The sequence below is a fragment of the Leptopilina heterotoma genome, unplaced genomic scaffold, assembly GCF_015476425.1.
Source record: "Leptopilina heterotoma isolate Lh14 unplaced genomic scaffold, ASM1547642v1 Lhet_63, whole genome shotgun sequence".
Taxonomy (NCBI): domain Eukaryota; kingdom Metazoa; phylum Arthropoda; class Insecta; order Hymenoptera; family Figitidae; genus Leptopilina; species Leptopilina heterotoma.
The window spans coordinates 3,224,461-3,243,877 of NW_025111149.1; the positions used below are offsets into that span (position 1 = coordinate 3,224,461).

Sequence of the window (19,417 nt, forward strand, 5' to 3'; positions counted from 1 at the left end):
ATATAATAAAATCTTTTACAGTTAAAAAAATTCTTTTATAAACTCAAAACTATGGAAAATAAATTGATTTTAAAATTTATCGTATCAAAAATTTTTTTTTACCAATTTTGTTTTATGTTCATTTATTTTCTTGCAATAAATTACCATAAAAATAATTTTGGTCATTTCTTCTTCTAAATTGACACTAATATAAGTAGTTGAAAATGTAGTCGAACTTTCCCTTCAATTTTTTTTGTTTGAAATAAAATAAAAGTAGAAGACAATTTTTTATTTAGTTTAAGGGTTGCGAAAAAGAAAACGTGCGAGAAAGCACGAGGATGGCAAAAATACCAAGTGTAAAGAAATGATATATATATAATATGATAGTAATATAGAAAGGAATAAAAAATTTTTTTCTAAGATTTGCAAAAGAATATTTTCTTAAAGACGAGATATAACGTGCATATTTCCCCAGGGTCGGCTCTTGATAACTCGAAGAAGACTTTCTTCTTGTCCTTTAATTTTACAAGAACCATTTCTCTTGCGCAACTAAAATGACTGTCAGCCAACTCGAAACTCACCAAGAACAAAAGGCTCGATTTCAAAAAAAAGGAAAAGAAAAAAAGGAGAAATTCTGAGCTTTCGCACTTTTGACTCCCTTGGCAAAGTTCCCCCTCAAGGGAATACTCTCACATGTCTCGAGGTGCTTCTGGCTATAGTTTTGAAATTTCTTTTTAGAGCCGGCCCTGAATTTTATATTCACCAGTGCTTTCGTCCATGCAGTAAAAAGTCTTCAAAGTATCAGCGTGTCGAGATAGCGCTGTTTAGTTTCCTTTCAAGAATATGGAAAAGTCCAAGAGCCACTCTAATTTCATAATAGCAGACTCATTCTATCCGGACTAATAATAATTTCTACGATAGCCAAATGGTATACAAGGGGCGAAGGGGGTCGAAGAAAATTAAACAGAAAATTTCTCCCTCTCGTAATCAAACATATTTCTCTCAACGATTTTTCAAAATTTATTATATTCGACAGTATTCAAATATTAACTCGAAGTTCAATAATTAACGTCAATAACAATTTATTCAAAAATTTATCAATAAAAATTGTTGTAATGAAAGTTTTTTCAATAAAAATTAAAAATAGTTTTAATAAAAATTGCTTGAATAATAATTCTTAAAAAAAAAATTAGACACATAGTTTCAATAAAAATTGTTTAACAAAAAATTAAAAACAGTTTTAATAAAAATTATTTGAATAATAATTCTTTCAATAAAAACTGATTTAGAAAAATGAGAAAATAGTTCAAATATAAATTGTTTGAATAATAATAATTCTTTCAATACTAATTGTTTTAAAAAAATTAAAAATACTTTCAATAAAAATTGTTAAAAAAATTAAAAATAGTTTCAATAAAAGTTGTTTTAAAAAAATTGAAAATACTTTCAATAAAAATTGTTAAATAGTATATTTCGTAACGAGTGCGAGCAGTTGTCAATTTTTGAATGAGCACTTTTTTTGGAACAAACTGTAGGCGAAGCGAAGTTAATTTAATCTTTTAATCTCAATAAAAATTATTTCAAAAAAATTAAAAGTACATAGTTTCAATAGAAATTGTTTTAATAAAAATTAAAAAAATGCTTTCAATAAAAATTGTTAAAAAAATTAAAAATAGTCTGAATAAAAGTTAAAAATAATTTCAATAATAATTGTTTCAATAATAACTTCTTCAATATAAAAATTGATTTAAAAAAATGTGAAAAATAGTTGCCATAAAAATAATTTTAAAAACATAAAAAATAGTTGCAATTAAAATAGTTTCAACAATAATTGTTTCAAAAATAATTAATAATAGTTTTAATTTCAAAATTGTGTGAATAATAATTCTTTCAATAGAAATAGATTCGAAAAAATTGAAAATAGTTTCATTAAAAATTAAAAATACTTTCAATAAAGATTGTTTCAATAATACTTGTCTCAATGAGAATAACTATTTCAGTCAATAATAAATATTTGTCTGAATAACAACAATTTGCCAATAATTAGTAATTGATAAATTGATAATAAATTGTCCCGAGTGGTTGCAAATAGTTGTAAATAATTGCAATCAATCAGATCAATTATTTATTCATGCAATTAAACAAATTATTACTATTTATTAAACAATTACTATACATTGTTGAGTGTAATTAAAATTTATCAATTTTATTGACTATTGTCAGTGATATTGACAGATGATGTTGATTACGGAGGAGAAATTTTTTAGTAATGCGAAAATAATCCGTTGCATTGAAAATATATTCCTAAAGTAATAAGGACGAGCACGTCACGAATTTTTTTTTTCTTTTTCTTTTTTTTGTCAATAATTCAAAACGCGTCGACGATCACGCAACGATTGGGGACATGCTTTTAATATTTTATATTCGAAAGAATTATTGAGCCATAAAAAAGAAAGGAAACCAAATTCATAATTCTATCACATATGATCTTTTTTTAATACAACATTTTTTTAATTAAAAAATACGAAGTTTGTTTTTTTGCTTTTGAAATTTGAAAAAAGTTGTAATTTCTAAAAGAATACGATTGAATGAGAATGACTGAAATTATTTTTCCTAAGGAAAAAAAGAAAATTTCGAGAAAATTCAATTGAAATTCTATTTTTGGTTTTATTTTCATTTAGAATTAATATTCTATTCTAATTTGGAATTTCAATTCTATTTAAATTTAGAATTTTAATTTTAGATTATATTTTCAATTTTATTTGAGTTCATAATTTTAATTTAATTTTAATTTATAATTTCAATTCTATTTCAAATTAGAATTTTATTTTAATAAAATATTCCTCGAAAGAATTCAATTGTTTTTGAAAATTTTAGTAAAGTTCTTCGAAAGAATTCAATTATTTTCAAATAGTTTGATAAAATTCTTTATAAGAATTACATTATTGTTTATTCAATTTTAATTGCTTTCCTCAAATGAATTTAATTATTTTTCAAAATTTCAGTTCAACTTTCGAAACAATTCAATTATTTTAAAAATTCTAAAATTCAATTATTTTCATAATAATATTGAAATTCGTCTCAAGAATTAAATTTTTTCAATACAATTTAAATAAAATCTCTCTGAAAAGTTCAATTATTTTCATAATAATAAAATTCTTCGTAAGAGTTCAAACTTTTGATACAAAATGATAAAATAATCGGAGTAAAACTAACTAAAATTAAAGTATACAAAATTTTTATGGACAACTGAATTATAAGAGTAAATGTAAGCTCAAATTATAAAATGTAAGAATTAATAGTGGATAATAAAGAATAATTATAATAATGAATAATTTTCTTAATAAAGAATTAAGAATTTAAAAATTTTATTCTATTTTTATTTATTACTTCAATTTTATTTTAATTATCTAAGAATTTCAATTATATTCTAATTTAGAACCAATTTTATTTCAATTTAAAATTTGAAAGTGTATTCTAATTAAGAATTTTAGTTTCAATTAATTTAAGTTTAATTTTAGTTTTAAATTGAATCAGGAATTTCGAAATTTTGTTAATATTAAAATAGTTGTTCTTTTAGAAATTTTCGATTCAATTAAAATTGTAAAAGTAATTTTTTCTATAATTCAAAAGAAACAAAATTTACAACAGAGAAAATGGAAATTATTTAATTAAAAAAATGTTAAATAAAAATTCTAAAAATTCATAGATATCAACATTTTTTCAACAAAAATTGAATGGAAAATTTAAAAGAAAAACTGAGATTCAAAATTTAATTAAATCTTGTGAGAAATTGTAATTTTTGTTCAGTTCAAATCTCTTGTATGTATGTAAAATTTTACCCTCAGATTGAAATTTCAATGATTCAGTGGCATAAGCTATCTTAAGTTAGGCTAGGAAAATATTTTACAAATTTAATAAAAAGTGTACGTATTTTTACATAAAAATCTTGTCTCAAGAGTAAAATATTTTTCTTTTCTTTTGCGAAATGCACTTTTTTATGTAGATTTTGATAAAAAATGAAATATTGAACAATATAAATTTAATTTTAGTTTGAATTTTAATTTTGCTTAATTTTTTATTTAAACATAAAATCAGCGAAATTTTCATTCGAATCTTAGATAATAATAGACAGCAATTAACTTGATGGAAATTTACATAATTAGTAACTTTAAGAGGATATGTGACACACTTTCACTTATGATTGACATGAAAAATTTCTCTATTTTCTAATTCTGTAATTTTGTGAAAGCCATACTATAATTTAAATTAATGGAAATAAATATAATGTAACTTTTAGTTATAAAAATCCAAACTATAAAAGTAACTTTATTCTTTGTTGGTTGAATATTTCTTTGATTACTTTTCAAATTTTGTTCCCTACTTTTAATTAAGTAAAATTCGTTGCGTGAACCTCGAACCTCGAACGTTGAATTTTTGAGTGGAGAGTGAAAATTTTTGCAATGAAACAAGTGGGGGTGGGGGAGGTTAACGTATTAAACAAGATAGAGATAGACAGAGAGACAGACAGTCAGATAGATCGGTATCTTGTTATAGGTCGGCTCATACCGGCTCGACGGCTCGCTCACTCAGAATGTAGGAACGTGAAACGTGAAACGTGATCGTGAGAAACGAGGGGGACATCTTCACGGGCCCCTGGTCCGCTTGGAATATTTACCGCACTCTTTACCTGCGGTCCCCATATTGAGAATGCTGATCTCCCCGAAGTAGGAACCCGCCTTTAGAGTGGCGAGCACCGTCTTTCCATTGTCCGCTACCACTTGCAGTCGACCTCTGTTCACTATGTACATTTCCTTTCCCACCTCACCTGAAAATAGACAGCATTTTTTTTATTTATTTTATTTATTTTTAACGCTTGCAAGAAAAGCGAATTCAGGGAAAAGTCAGGGTCTAGAATTCATAAGAAAATTCTGCTTTTTTGTTTGCCTCATGAACTATGAAATTACCACAAATTTTAATACAAAACTTTCAATTCTTTCTATTTCTGCCAATAATTTCTTTTTTAATAACTTATTTCTTCAAAAACTACTTATCATAAAATTATTACTTATAAATTATTTATTATAATTTACTTCTCCGAAATTCAATTATTTCCAAAAATTTTAATCAAATTCTTGGCAAAATTTCAATTAATTTTATAAATAATAAAATTTTTTACAAGGATTCAATTATTTTCATGAATAATAACATTCATCGTAGAATTTCAATTATTTTTAATACAATTTTAATCGAATTCTTCGAAAAATGTAATTATTCTTAAAAATTTTATTAAAATTCGCCAAAAGAATTCAATTATTTAAAAATTTTTATGCGAATTCTATTTTAAGAAATATTCAATTGAATATTTCTTAAAATAGAATTCGCATAAAAATTAATAAAAAAAATAATTAAAAAAAATTAAGTAAAAAAATTAAATTAATTAAATTAATTATTAATTTAATAAAATAATTAATAAATAATAATATTAATATTATTATTCAATAAATTATTTATATTTAAAAAATTGAATTCTCGTAGAATTTTCTAATAAAAATTTGGTTGGGGTACAGTTTTTCTAAAACATATTTTCTAAAAAATTTTTTTCTAATGAAGGTGAATTTCTAAAAAACTTTTTTCTAATGAAGGTGCTTTTCTAATTTTCGTTCTTCTAATAAAGGTTATTTTCTAAAAATTTCTTTTTCTAATAAAGGAAATTTTCAATTTTTTTTTAACAATTATTCAATTTTTGTAATGACGATGATTAAAAAATAGAATTTACGAAAAATTTTTAATTCTTTAAAAAAACTACTTGAGATTTCGTTAAAAAATTATAATAAAAAATAGAAATTATGCAGATTTTTTAACAAAATTTAAAAATAATCTAGTTAAAAATCGTACATAATTAATAACAAATAGAAATTATAGGGATTTTTTCCTAAAGATTTTTAAAATTTCCAAAAAAATATTTTATAAATAAGATTAATTTTGGAAATTTTGGTATAAAAATGATGGAAATTATTATTTTTTTTCAAAGAAGAACAGAATTTTGTTAACAAATTGTGATAAGAAATAATAATTTTATAAAAATTTTTTTCCTTTTTCAAAAAGAAACTTATAATTTTGTAAACAGAATTCTAATTTTTGAGAAACAGAAAATATCGGAAAATATCCAAAATAGTTTCTATTTCTTAATCTTAATTTTTTAACAATTTTCTAACTTTTATCAAAATTATGGGATTTTACAAATTTTGTGAAAATAAATATTAGAAATCATAACATTTTAGAAAAACTTTTTTTAGAAATCAAAACTTGTTAGAAAAACTATTTTTAGAAAACAGATTTCACTAGAAATCGCTTTTTTTAGACAAAAAGAATTAGAAAATATTTTTTAGAAAAAGTGACCGCCTACCATAAATTTATTTAAAATTGAATTCTTTCCAGAAATTTAATTATTTTCAGGAATTTTAATAAAATTCATTGCAAAATTCAATTATTTTCGTAAATAACAATATTCATCACAATAATTCAATTATGCTTATAAATAACAAAATTTTTCTTCCTAAATTCAATTATTTTTAAAAATATTTCTTAAATTAGTGATTTTCAATAACTACTATTTTAATAAAATTCCCAAAAGAATTCAATTATTATTTAAAAAAAATTTTTGATAAAATTCTACACGAACATTCAATTATTTTCTAAAATAATAAAATTTGCACAGGAATTCAATTATTTAAAATAGAATTTGCATACATTTTTTCGAAATGAATCAATTGTTTATAAATTTTTTTTATAAAATTCTTTGTAATAATTCAATTATTTTCGTAAATAATAAAATTTTTTTTAGAAATTCAATTATTTTTGTAAATAATAACTCTCATCGCAGAATTTCAAATAATGTTTAATACAATTTTAATCGAATTCCTCGAAAAATGTAATTATTCTTAAAAAATTTATTAAAATTCGTCAAAAGAATTCAATTATTTAAAAATTTGTTGATAAAATTCTTTATGAGAATTCAATTTTGAGAAACATTCAATCATTCAAGAAATTATTAATTTTTTTATTTAAATAATTGAATTCTCGTAGAATTTTCTAATAAAAAGTTATTTAGAAATTAATTTCAGTTAAAATTTTAGATTATAATTGAATATTAAAAGCATTACAGCGTAAATTTTTAGAAATAATTGAATTTTGAAAAGGTTTCAAATTAAAATCTTTGATAATCTGAATTTTTCATACTTTTAATTAACAATTCTGCAGAATTAATTTTTTAAAAAATTTAAATTGAATTTTTTTTTGAATTATTTGAAGTTTTTATTTCCTAATATTCAAAGAATTTTATTAAAACTTTTGTAGATAATAAATATAGTAGTAATTAAGTAGCTAATTAGGTAATAAGTGAGTTTTCTCTAATTTTTAATTTTTAATTTAAAAAAATTCAATGTTTTTGTTTATTTTCATTTAATGCCGTATAATAAGCGAAAATAAAATTTAATTTACAGTGGATCCTCGATAATTGTCTACCATATATTATGCAAATTAACTATTATTTTTTGTTCACTGTGTCGATATTTATAAAAAAAATACATATTTATTTAAATCTTCGTCTTTTAAAATTCGAAAAATCCTCGATAACTGACGGAAAAATTGTACGTTATAGTAATTAAAAGTATTAATTAAAATAAAAAGTAATTAGAAGGTTCTTTTTAAAAAATATATAATTAAAAATTTACTTCAATAAAAAAATCCCTATAATTTTTTTTACGATAAAGAAAAATCTTTGTTTTCCTTCTAAATTTTTTTTTAAATTTCAAAAACAATAAATATCCCATAAGGTCGTAAATCGTCATATTTTTATCACTTAGCCATTGATTTTCCGACACTTAAATATCTAAACCAATAAAAAAATTTTCTTCTTTTCGTTTAAAAAAAAAGAAAAGAGAAATTACTCTCAATCATGTCGCGCGCAACGAAAGTCATAAAAAAAGTGGGAAAAACTTTTTTTATTTTGAGTTGTTTTTTTTATAACTTGCTTTCTCACAATGAAAAAGAAAATGGATATTAATGTTTAATAACTAGATGTTTAATTACTAAAACTAGATATTTAGGTGTGATGTGTATATATATGTTTTTGGCCATTAAATTTTAATATTCCGACAGTAAAAGTTTAACATGTTTGATAGTAAAGTTCAGATGCCTTGATGTTCAACACAATGGGAAAATATTACACTTTCCAGTGTGAATACATCGTAAAAAGTAATTAAAATACCTTTTCTTGTTTTATTTAAACATTATCACTATTGTTTCATACAAAGTTTTATTAAAAATCTAATTAATATTTCAGTTTCCATTCTCTTTTGTAATTTAAAAATGAAAATTTTTTTATTTGGATTTTATTTTGTTTTCTTCCATTTGGATAAATTTTTTTCGATGTAAAATATATATTTCAAAATAAATAAATATTATTATTCTGGTTTTGATAATGCATTTAATAAAATTAAATGTTATTACAAATTTAATTTAATTTAATTAAAAATTTAACTAATAAATTTAATGAAAAATTAATTATAAAATTTAGATTTTCGGAGAATTTGTTTTGAAAAAAATACTAGTTTCTTTGTTACCCAGCTGGCAATTTCCCAAAAAAAGGAAAAAGACCAGAGTGAAAAGTTGAAGAATAATTCTCAATTTAGAAATAAAAGTTTTAAATTGGTTCAGTAACGGATTCCATTTTACAAGCGTGTCCGACTATTCGTTGAGTTGTACTACTGGAGATTTAAACTTGAAATAATGCAATGCTCTTGGAATATTTTAATTTAAAGGTGTTTGCATGTGAAATTCTATTTCTTCATCGTATTTTTCAATACAGCACATCACAAAAGTAAATTAATTAATTGTTTTATTTTCAATATATAAACGAAAATTTTCCTAACAAAAAAGAATATCGCGAAAAATGCTAGTGATAAATATTGTTGTGCGAGGGGAACGACGGAAAGAAAATTGATATATCGTGATTGCAATTTTTATGAACGTTTTTTTATAATGTAATAAATTTTTATATTAATTAATTTTATTTTTAGAAATAATTTTTATAGAAACTCTCTAAAATTTAAATTAGTGACTAACTTTTTTCATTTTTAATTAGTAAAATTGACTAATAAATTAGTAGAAATTACTACTTACTAGTAAAATTTATTATTAAAAAAACTTTACTAATTAGTAGAAATTACTATTTTTAGTAAAATTTACCAATAAAAAGAAATTTACTAATAAATTAGAAGAAATTACTATTTATTAGTAAAATTTACTAATTCAAAAGCAAAAAGTCAGTCACTAATTGAAATTATTAAACATTTTTACTAATTTAAATTTAGAGAGAATAATTTCAATTAATAAAATAATTATAATTCAATTAAAAAAAAAGATGAAAAAAGAAGAAGAAAGGAAAAAAGATGTCAGTACTGTTTATAAAATAAAAAAAACTTATTAACTTTTCATTTTGCCCGATGCTTTTTTTTCTAAATTTTCCAATTCATCTTCAGTATCGAAATGAAAAAGTAAATTTAAAAATTCAGCTCCGGAAAGAATATAAAAAAAGACAAAAAGAAAATGTGAAACAAGATTGATATCGAGAGAAAGAAATTATTTCGTTTTACTGTTTTTTTTCTCTGTGACACAGAGAGAAAGGAAGAAATATTGAAGAATATAAAGAATTTTCTCGGTGTATTTTTTTTTTTTTTTGAGAGAGAGAGGAAAATTTTAGTTCAAGTATTTTACAGTTTTTGGTCAAAACGTGATTGCTTTTATGGCGTATACGTGATCTGCGATATAAATAAATTGGGTACATTTTTTTGGTTTGAGAAAGAATGTGGAAATTGAGTAAATTCGATTTTTTGGCGTAAAAAAAGAAAAAAAATATAGTTACTGTTTTTTTTTGGGATTTTTTTCAATCATATTCTTGTTGACCAAATAGGTAAATATATTTTGCGAATTGTACTTTATATTTGATGTTGAAGTTCACTGTTCTAAATAGATAAACGTATAAGAACACAGATATTTGAAAAAACGGATTTGTTTACAGCAGAAAAAAGAATTTTTTTTTTAATTTTCAAAAAGAGTGAATTGTTACGAATAATGTTATTAAACCGCTATTTCTGAAATGTCCAAAATGCAGCTTTTCACTATTTATTGTATTAAGACTACAAAAGCCATTCTATAACGTTCTAAATACCACAAAATTATAGCAAAACGATCTCTGAACACTAATATATACTTGCCGAGGTGATTAAATTTCATTTTGTTAATATTTTCGACCAATTTGCTTAGGCGGCCAACTTAGGACCACTCTCCCCTAATAATAATAAATTAAATAATACTAATAAATAATCAAAAAATTACATATCGAATACACTTATTTTTTCCCAATTTAGTTATTTTTTAAAATATATTTTCTTTACTTTCTAAAAATTCTTGACAAAAGAAAGGAATAAATATAAATTATTCCTTTATTTGAGAATATAATTAATTAATTTCTTTTTCATGATTTTAATTTCTTTTGCGGCTGTTGATATTTAATTTATTCAACACATTGGAAAACAACGAGAAAAGTACACAATTAACTCTCGCCAACGTTTTCCCGATGCAAACAATTTTACTTCAAATGAAAAACCCCCTCACAGTTTGGTTGATATCGCGTTATTATTAAAGTTTTCTTTTTTTTTATTTATTAATTTTTTTTGCTCTCAATTTTTTCCCATATGTATTGTCGTTATTCATCATTGAAAATATAAATAAATAAGAAAAAAAGTCTTTCCACTGAAACAATAATTTTCCTTTAATTAAATGAAATTAATTGATAGTCTCTCTTTGAAAAAAAATGTTGAATTTCATCATTTTTCTTAGTTGTTTAAATTTTATATTTTAAGTATAATTATATTTTTCTTAAAATTGAGTAATATAATAGTATAAAATTGTTATTATTCTTATTATTATTGTTACTTATTTTAATATAATTATTATTATAATTATTATTATTATTATTGTTATTGTTACTATTTTTATTGTTTCTTTGTGAAATTTATTTCGACTTTTTTTCTCTATCTATTTCCCCGAAAATCAAGCAATTATACAATCAGTTAGTACTATTGCTGGATTTGTTTAATGTATGTCCTGCGAATGCAAACTGTACATAGATTGATTGCTACGCTTTTAAAGCGATGAATTCAAAGCTCCTGAGTTTTCCTTTTAAAAGCTTTTTCACTCTAGAAACGAAAAAAATAGAATATTTTATTTGCCAAGATTACAAATCACGAATCTTTAATTCAATAAAATGGAAAATAAAATTATAATCGAAAAAAATTCTTTCTTTCTTGTATAAAAAATTTATTTTGGTTTATTTCAAAAGACGGAAAAAAATTATCCAAATATAAGAAAAGAATTTATTCTTTGGTTGAAGATAATTTTTAATTAAATTTCAATGAAATAATTTAAGTATAGAAAAAATTGAAAATTTTGTTAAATTATTAGTTAAATTAGAAAAAAGAATTTATTCTTTCATTGAAGATAATTTTGAATTAAATTGTAACTTAGTTAAATAAATAAATTGTAATTAAATTGAAATAAAAAAAAATATAAAATTTTGTTAAATATTTAATTAAATTAGAAGAAAGGATTAATTTTTTTGATTAAAAATAATTTTTGCGGATTAAATTTAAAAGGGAGAATTAAATTAATGAATTTAAATTTAAAAGCAAAGAAGAGTTGAAAATTGTTTGTTAAATACCTTTTCGACAAATATAGTCACCAGGTGAGAAGAGTACGGGTCGTAGCCTTAAAACCAATTCGCACAGGAAGCCAGCCTCCGTGTTTTGAAAAATCTCCACCCTCTTCAACGTATCCAGATGAACATTAATTGCAATCTCCGCCTTCAATTTATCTATAAAATTAACAAAATTTAATTAAATTTTCATATTTCATTTTACATCCGTTTTTTATTTCTTTTTCTTTAATCTTCTTCGGGTTTCGAATAATTTTATTAAAAACTTTTGAAAAATATAATTAAATTTTTTTCATGAATTTAATGAAAATTATATTAAAATTAATTGAATTTAATAAAATTTTATCAAATTTGTTGATAATAAAGTATTTTCCCATTTTCCGTTTGTCAATTAGCAGCAGTATATACAAAAATATTTTCTATTGTATAAAAAATTGAAAATCAAAGAAGACACCCTTTCACTTTTTTGACTCCTATTTCACAGTTAAACGAGAGGTGTTAAAATAACACCAGAATGGATTAAAATAATTTGCAACAGTTTAATCCCTCTAGGATTAAATTAACACCAGAAAGGATAAAAATAATCTATTTTAGTGTTATTTTTAACTATGAATGAAATTTTACTTTAAATAAAACACCAAAGTCAACGATTTGTAAAAATTCAACGAATTTCAATTCTCTTTATAAATAATAAAATTCTTCTCTGATATTCAATTATTTTACAAAATTTTAATCAAATTCTTGTCAAAATTTCAATTAGTTTCAAAAGTTTTCTAAAATTCAATGATTTTCAATATCTACTATTTCAATAAAATTTTCCAAAAAAATTCCATTATTAAAAAAACTTTAAATAAAATTCTACGCAAACATTCAATTATTTTCATAAATAATAAAATTTTTTACAGGAATTAAATTTTTTAAAATTTTTTTTATAAATTTCTTCGCAATAATTCAATTATTTTCATAAATAATAACTTTTTTACAGGGATTCAATTACTTTTATAAATAATAAAATTCTTTTAGGAATTCAATTATTTTAATAAATAATAAAACTAATTGCAGAATTTCAATTATTTTTAATGCAATTTTAATAGAAATCCTCGAAAAATGTAATTATTCTTAAAACTTTTATTAAAAATGGTCCAAAGAATTTAATGATTTAAGAAATTTGTTGATAACATTTTTTATGGCAGTTTAATTTCAAGAAACATGAAATTTATAAATTATTTATTTTTGTATTTAAATAATTGAATTCTCGTAGAATTTACTAATAAAAATGGTTTTAAAAATGAATTTCAGTTAGAATTTTAGATTATAATTAAATATTAAAAGCATTTATAACGTGGATTTTTAGAAATAATTAAATTTTGAAAAAGTTTCAAACTAAAATCATTGAAATTCTTAATTTTTTATATTTTTAATAAAAAATTCTGTAGAATTAATTCTTTTTAAAAATTTAATAGGATTTTTATTGAAATTATATCGAGTTTTTATTTTTCAATATATATTTAATTGCAGAATTTCTGAATAAATAAAATTTTGTAAAATTGAATTGTAAACGAATGAATTTGAAAATTTTCATAAAACTGATCGCAGCGTTTCAATTATTTTTCATACAATTATAATTGAATTCCTTGAAAAAGTAATTATGTTCATGCAAGTTTTAATAAAATTCGACAAAAGATATCAATTATTTAAAAATTTGTTACTAAAAATTCTTCATGAGAATTGAATTTTAAGAAACATTCAATTATTCAATAAATTATTTACTTTTGCATTTAAATAATTAAATTCTTGTAGAATTTTCTAATAAAAATTGATTTTCATTTCATAAAAATGAATTTCAGTTCAAATTTTAGATTATAATTGAATATTAAAAGCAATATACAGTTGACTCTCGATAATTACACTCTTGATAAATTGAATCTTTCGATAAATTGAAGTAAGATGCTGGTCCCTTGAAAAACTTTCGGTAAATTGAAAGAAAACAATGGTTTTATATACTCTCGATAATTAAAAGTAGCTTTTGGTGAAATTTGTCTATTCTCTCTCTATAAATTGAATTTATCCGAACCAAACTCTCTATAATTTGAACTTTTCTTGATGTATACATATTTTGAAAATATTTTCTTCTTAATAAACGCTATTGTATTGTTCCACTTGTCAAAATACCTAATTACCTGATGACAAAGAGAGCTCACAGAGCTCAGTAATTTCTTAATTCAGTTTGATATTTGCCTCGGTTGATATCGTTTAAAATGTTTCCCAGAAGTAATAAATGTTTATCCATTTCCGAAAAGAAAAAACTTATTGAAGTGGTAGAAAGTGGAGCAACAAAAAAAGATGTTGCCAAACAATTTGGTATTTTACCGTCGACACTTTCAAATATTTTAAAAAACAAGGATCAAATAATTGGACTCAATGTAAAAGGATCAAAAAAAAGGTTTCGCCAATGTGAATTTCCCAATTTAGAGAAATGTTTAGTCGAGTGGTTTACGCAGTGTAGAGATAAAAATATTCTTGTGGGAGGGACGTTGCTTAAAGAAAAAGCAAAGTCATTTGCCATCTCCCTTGGAATAGAAGGTTTTGCAGCTAGCGAAGGATGGCTCACTAATTTTAAAAAACGACAAAACATTGCTTTCAAGAACATTTAAACGCATTTAATTAAAGAATTTAGGAATAATTGAAATTTTGTGAAATTGTTAATATTGTAAACAAATGGATTTGAAAATTGCCAAAGAACTTTTTTGAAAATTATTAAAAATAATAGATATAAAGTAAAATTGTAGTTAAAAATTTTTGAAAATAATTGAATTGAAATAATGAAAATAATTTTGAAGAAGAGAAGATATTCTTATAATATAAAATAATGATTTTATTACTTGGTCATCTTTAATTATTATAAAATATAAAGAAATCAATCACTCCAAGTCAAAGACTCGTCGTTATCGATATCTTCATGTTTTATAGTTATAAAAAAAATTAATGAACTAAAATTCCTTTCTTTGTAAAAAATAACACCAAAATTGATTATTTTAATCTTTTTTGGTGTTAATTTAATCTGCAACACTTTTTAATATCTCACGATTTACTGTGTTGGAAAAAAATAAACTAAAAATTCATACTAAAATTTATAATTATCTCTTATTAATACTAGGTACAACAAAATATTTACCCTTAAATTTTAGCAAAGTTTAAAAATTTAGGGGTAAATAAAAACAGTTGATTATTGCGATTTATTGATACCCATATTTTTTACTACCCCATAAAATTGTTCCACGGAAGTGAAATAATAACTCAATACACAAAAAAACCGAAAGCATTCCGATTAAAAAAAAACTTATGTGATTGGTGAAACTTAGCAAATCTGTTTCTATTTACCCCAACTGACCCTAATTAAATAATAAGTATAATATAAGTATAATTTGAATCGGAAATTATTTAAAAATTGAAATTTTCCAAAGAATGTTATTAAAATTATTGCAAATAATTGAATTCTTTGGAAAACTTTCATTCACATTTAATTGATTAATTTAATTAAATCTTTGCAAAAATTTTATTATAGTTCTATAACTATGTAATTCCATCAAAAAATCAATTTATTAAAGCATAATGAGGTCATTAAACATTCCGTTTGACAAAGGTAAAAATAGCTTTTTTAAAATGTCCAATCCAGAGAGTATAATGAAAAATAAATACTTTTCTTCGTGAGGGAAAAGGAATTATAAAAAAATGTTTTAATTAAAAATGAGAAAATCGTCTTTTGACCAAAAAGAAAAAGTCATAAATTATAGTCTGCTGAAAATGAATAATTAATTTACAACTGGACGAGAAATGTGTATATGACTAATGAAAGATTAGCACAAAATGCATTATTATATATATATATATATATATTTTTTTTTTTTTCAATAAAAGAGCATATCATTAATTATTATTTATTTTCCGCTTATTTGCAATTCTATTATTATTATTATTATTATTATTTATTTTATAAACCATATGACGAAAATCAAATATAAACGCGAGTAATATAAATTGAATTTAAAAAATTTTTTTTTCTGAAATCAAAGACTAGTATTGACGTGGGGATAAAATAAATTCCAATTCATGTAAATTGTTTTCGTTGATTTTTGCGAATCCCGAACGTACTTGGTATCACTCGGAATCGAATTCACTTTACTATAGGACTGCTGAAGGAGAAATTGAATGCAAAAATAAAAAGAAAAGAATACAAGGTAACGAGATGTGATTCGTATTCCTCTTTGAATTCTTTTATTTTTTTTAAAGTCTCGAGATATTGTTTTAATTTCACGAGATGGGGAAAAAATACTTGTATTTTTTTGTAAAACGAAGAAAACTTACGGTCCTTTGGAATACATAATTTCATTTTGTAATATTATGAAAAAAGTTGTTGTCGCAGAGAAAAAATATTTATGAGATATTTTGTTTATTTTACTTTTATTATTATTTTACTTATTTTACTTTTTAAAATAAAAAAGTTAATAAAATATTTATTAGATTTTTTGGTTATTTCTAAAATAAATTAATAACATATTTATTACTATTTTTGGTTATTTTTGAAATTAATAAATTAATATAATAAAAAGTTGGGGTTAAAAAATTAAAAAATATAATGTAAATTATAAAAAACTAAAAAATTTTCTTCGTTTTACAAAAAAAAAAAAAATAATAATAAATTAATTTAAATATTTGAGAGGATAATTTTATATAGAATTTCAACTTCTAATTTTGTTTTTGTTCTGTGTAATTTAATGCCTACTCTAAACATGACTTGTAATTTTATTGCAAAATACGATGAAAAAAAGCAGACTTTCCAATAATGTAATTCGAGAATGCCTTATTTTATCCAAAGTCTATTTTAATATTGAAAAAGGTGGAAAATCAATAAATGGGTCTAAAATTTTATTCCTCCGTTCTAGTTACATATTTGTAAGAGAGAAACTAAAAGATTTAAAAACCTATAAATTAATTACGTTCAATACACCTCTCGTGAGAAAATTGAAAAATAAAAATTAGATCTTTTCTGAATATTTTCCAGATGATATTTATTTTTCAAAAGTGAATTTATAGGGAAAATAATTCGATATCAGTTCTTTTCGTAATATATTTATATTCATCAATAAGCGAAAATTTAATATTTGTATTTTAATCTCAAATTTTCTTGGTGTTAATTTCGTTGTAAAATATTTTACAAGAGTTTGAAAATTTTATTCATATTTCCACTTTATAGATTTTGATAAATACAGTATAAAGTACTCGGGAAACTCAAACTGTTTTCGAAATTTAACTTTTCCGGTTAATTTTATTACATAGTTTCGAATGAATCAGTGGGGAAAGTTTAATTTGGTCAGACATGGCGTTCTCAATTATTGTATTTCTTTGTATTTTGTTATAATTATAATAAATAAATCTATGTAATTTATACAATTTCGTAATTTATATAATTAATAATTAATAAATATTATATGGAATAAAATATTATCATGGAAAAAATTAGCTTTTTAGCTGCAGTAGTAATAGTAGTTTCTAGTCAGACAGCGACTTCAATTCTCGTATTGTTTTCAAAAAATATTCCAAATTCAATTATTTTAAAAAAAATTGCGCAAAAGAATTAATAAAATTCATCCAAAATTCAATTATTTTCATAAATAATAAAATTTCCACAGGAATTCAATTAATTTAGAATAGCATTTTCAAAAATATTTCGAAAAAATCAATTATTTAACAACATTTTTATACAATTATTCACAATAATTCAAATACTTTCACTAATAATAACATTATTCATGGAAATATCAATTTAAAAAAATTTTTTTTTGATAAAATTCTAAGCAAGAATTCAATTATTTTCAGAAATAATTAAACTCATTAAAGAATTTCAATTATTTTTAATACTATTTTAAATTAATTAATCGAAAAATTCAATTATTTTCACAAATAAAGTTTTCCACAAGTATTCAATTATTATAAATAAAATTTTCATAATATTTAATAGGGTAAATGCACTAGTAGTCGGACACTTAAGGATACAATCTTAAATTATGCTTTTTTTCTTGAAATAGCAAATATCTACTGTGTTTATAAGCACATTATTAATTAAAGAAGTTCTTCAGGATTAAAAATCATATAAATTTGTTACAAATAGTTGAGTATTTAATAAAATATAAACATTTTAATAAAAAATTACGAATGCTTTAGTAGTCGGACACTTTTTTCCCCTTGTTTCTATAGTCGGACATCTGTCAGATATTTTGAATTTATAAAGTGAAAAAGATAATTTTTTAATTGCTATCTACTGGAAAATGGAATTAAAGCATATTAGAAGTTATTAATATAATATTTAAACCCTATAAGTTTTAATATTTATGATTAATTATCAACAAAACTTTGTGCCACTCATCGCGCTACTCGAAAATGGCTGTATCTATAGTCGGACACCATGATTTTTAAAACATTAAATAAAATATTTCTTGTTTAATTATTTTCGAAAATAACACTATTTTAATAAAATATAAACTTCACACATTCGTTTTGTATACTTTTTAAAGTAATTATCACAATGCATTATTATTTATTTGCCAAAAAACATTAAAGTGTCCGACTACTAGTACTGTCCGACTATACCCGCACTTACCCTATATTTTAAAAAAATTCAACTATTTAAAACAATGTTTATAAAATTCTTATAAAGAATTCAATTATTTTCAAAAATAACAAAATTTTTCACCGAAATTCAATTCTTTTCAAACATTTTAATAAAATTTTTAGCAATAATTCAATTATTTTCATAAATAATAAAATTCTTCTCAAGGATTTCAATTATTTTTGAAAATTTTAATAAAATTCTTAGAAACTATTCAATTATTTTCATAAAATATTGGTTTCAAATATTTTTATAAAATTGTTCGAAAGAAAATCAATTATTTAAAATAGAATTTTAATTGAACATTTTTGAAATAATTCAATTATTCTTTTAGATTCTAATAAAATTCTGCCCAAGAATTCAATTATTTACATAAATAATTTTTCTTCGAAAGAATTAAATTATGTCGATAAATAACAAAATTATTCCCGAAAATTGAATTATTTTAAATTTCAAAAATTATAATAAAATTAACCATAGAATACAATTATATTCGTAAAATATAACATTCTTCCTTGGAATAAAATTATTGGCAAAATTGTTTGTAAAAATCTTTGAAATAATTCAATTATTTTCGTAAGAAATAACATTCTTCTCAAGAATTCAATTCTTTTCAAAAATAAACATTTTCACAGGAATTCAATTATTTAAAAAAAAATTAATAAAATTCTTCATCAGATTTCAATTATTTCCAATTTTTTAATGGAATTTATTTTTTTTGAAAAATTTTTAAAAATTCTGAGAAATTCAATTATTATTTTCAAAAATTTGAATAAAATCTTTACAAGAAATTGATTATTTTCATAAATAACAATATTTTTCTCCGGGATTCAATTATTTTCACAAATAAAATTCTTCACAGGAATTCAATTCTTTGAGAAATTTTTTAATAAAATTCGTTGCAAGAATTCAATTATTTTTATAAATAACAAAAGCTTATGGCAGAATTTCAATTACTTTTTATATAATTTTAAATAAAATGATAGAAAATT

At 21.7% G+C, this 19,417-nt stretch overlaps 1 protein-coding gene across 3 annotated transcripts in view; it reads right to left on the minus strand.

Moving 5' to 3' along the window:
• LOC122509866 (cyclic nucleotide-gated cation channel alpha-3) overlaps window positions 1-19,417 on the minus strand; it is a 400,219-nt gene that overhangs the window by 24,981 nt on the left and 355,821 nt on the right. For 2 of the 3 annotated variants that reach the window (XM_043624160.1, XM_043624158.1), the window contains exons 10-11: window positions 11,765-11,917; window positions 4,658-4,807 (exon numbers count right to left, since the gene is read on the minus strand). In XM_043624160.1, the coding sequence (XP_043480095.1) occupies window positions 4,658-4,807; window positions 11,765-11,917 (303 nt within the window). The remainder of the gene's footprint in view (window positions 1-4,657; window positions 4,808-11,764; window positions 11,918-19,417) is intronic. The other variant, XM_043624159.1, reaches the window with a different exon arrangement.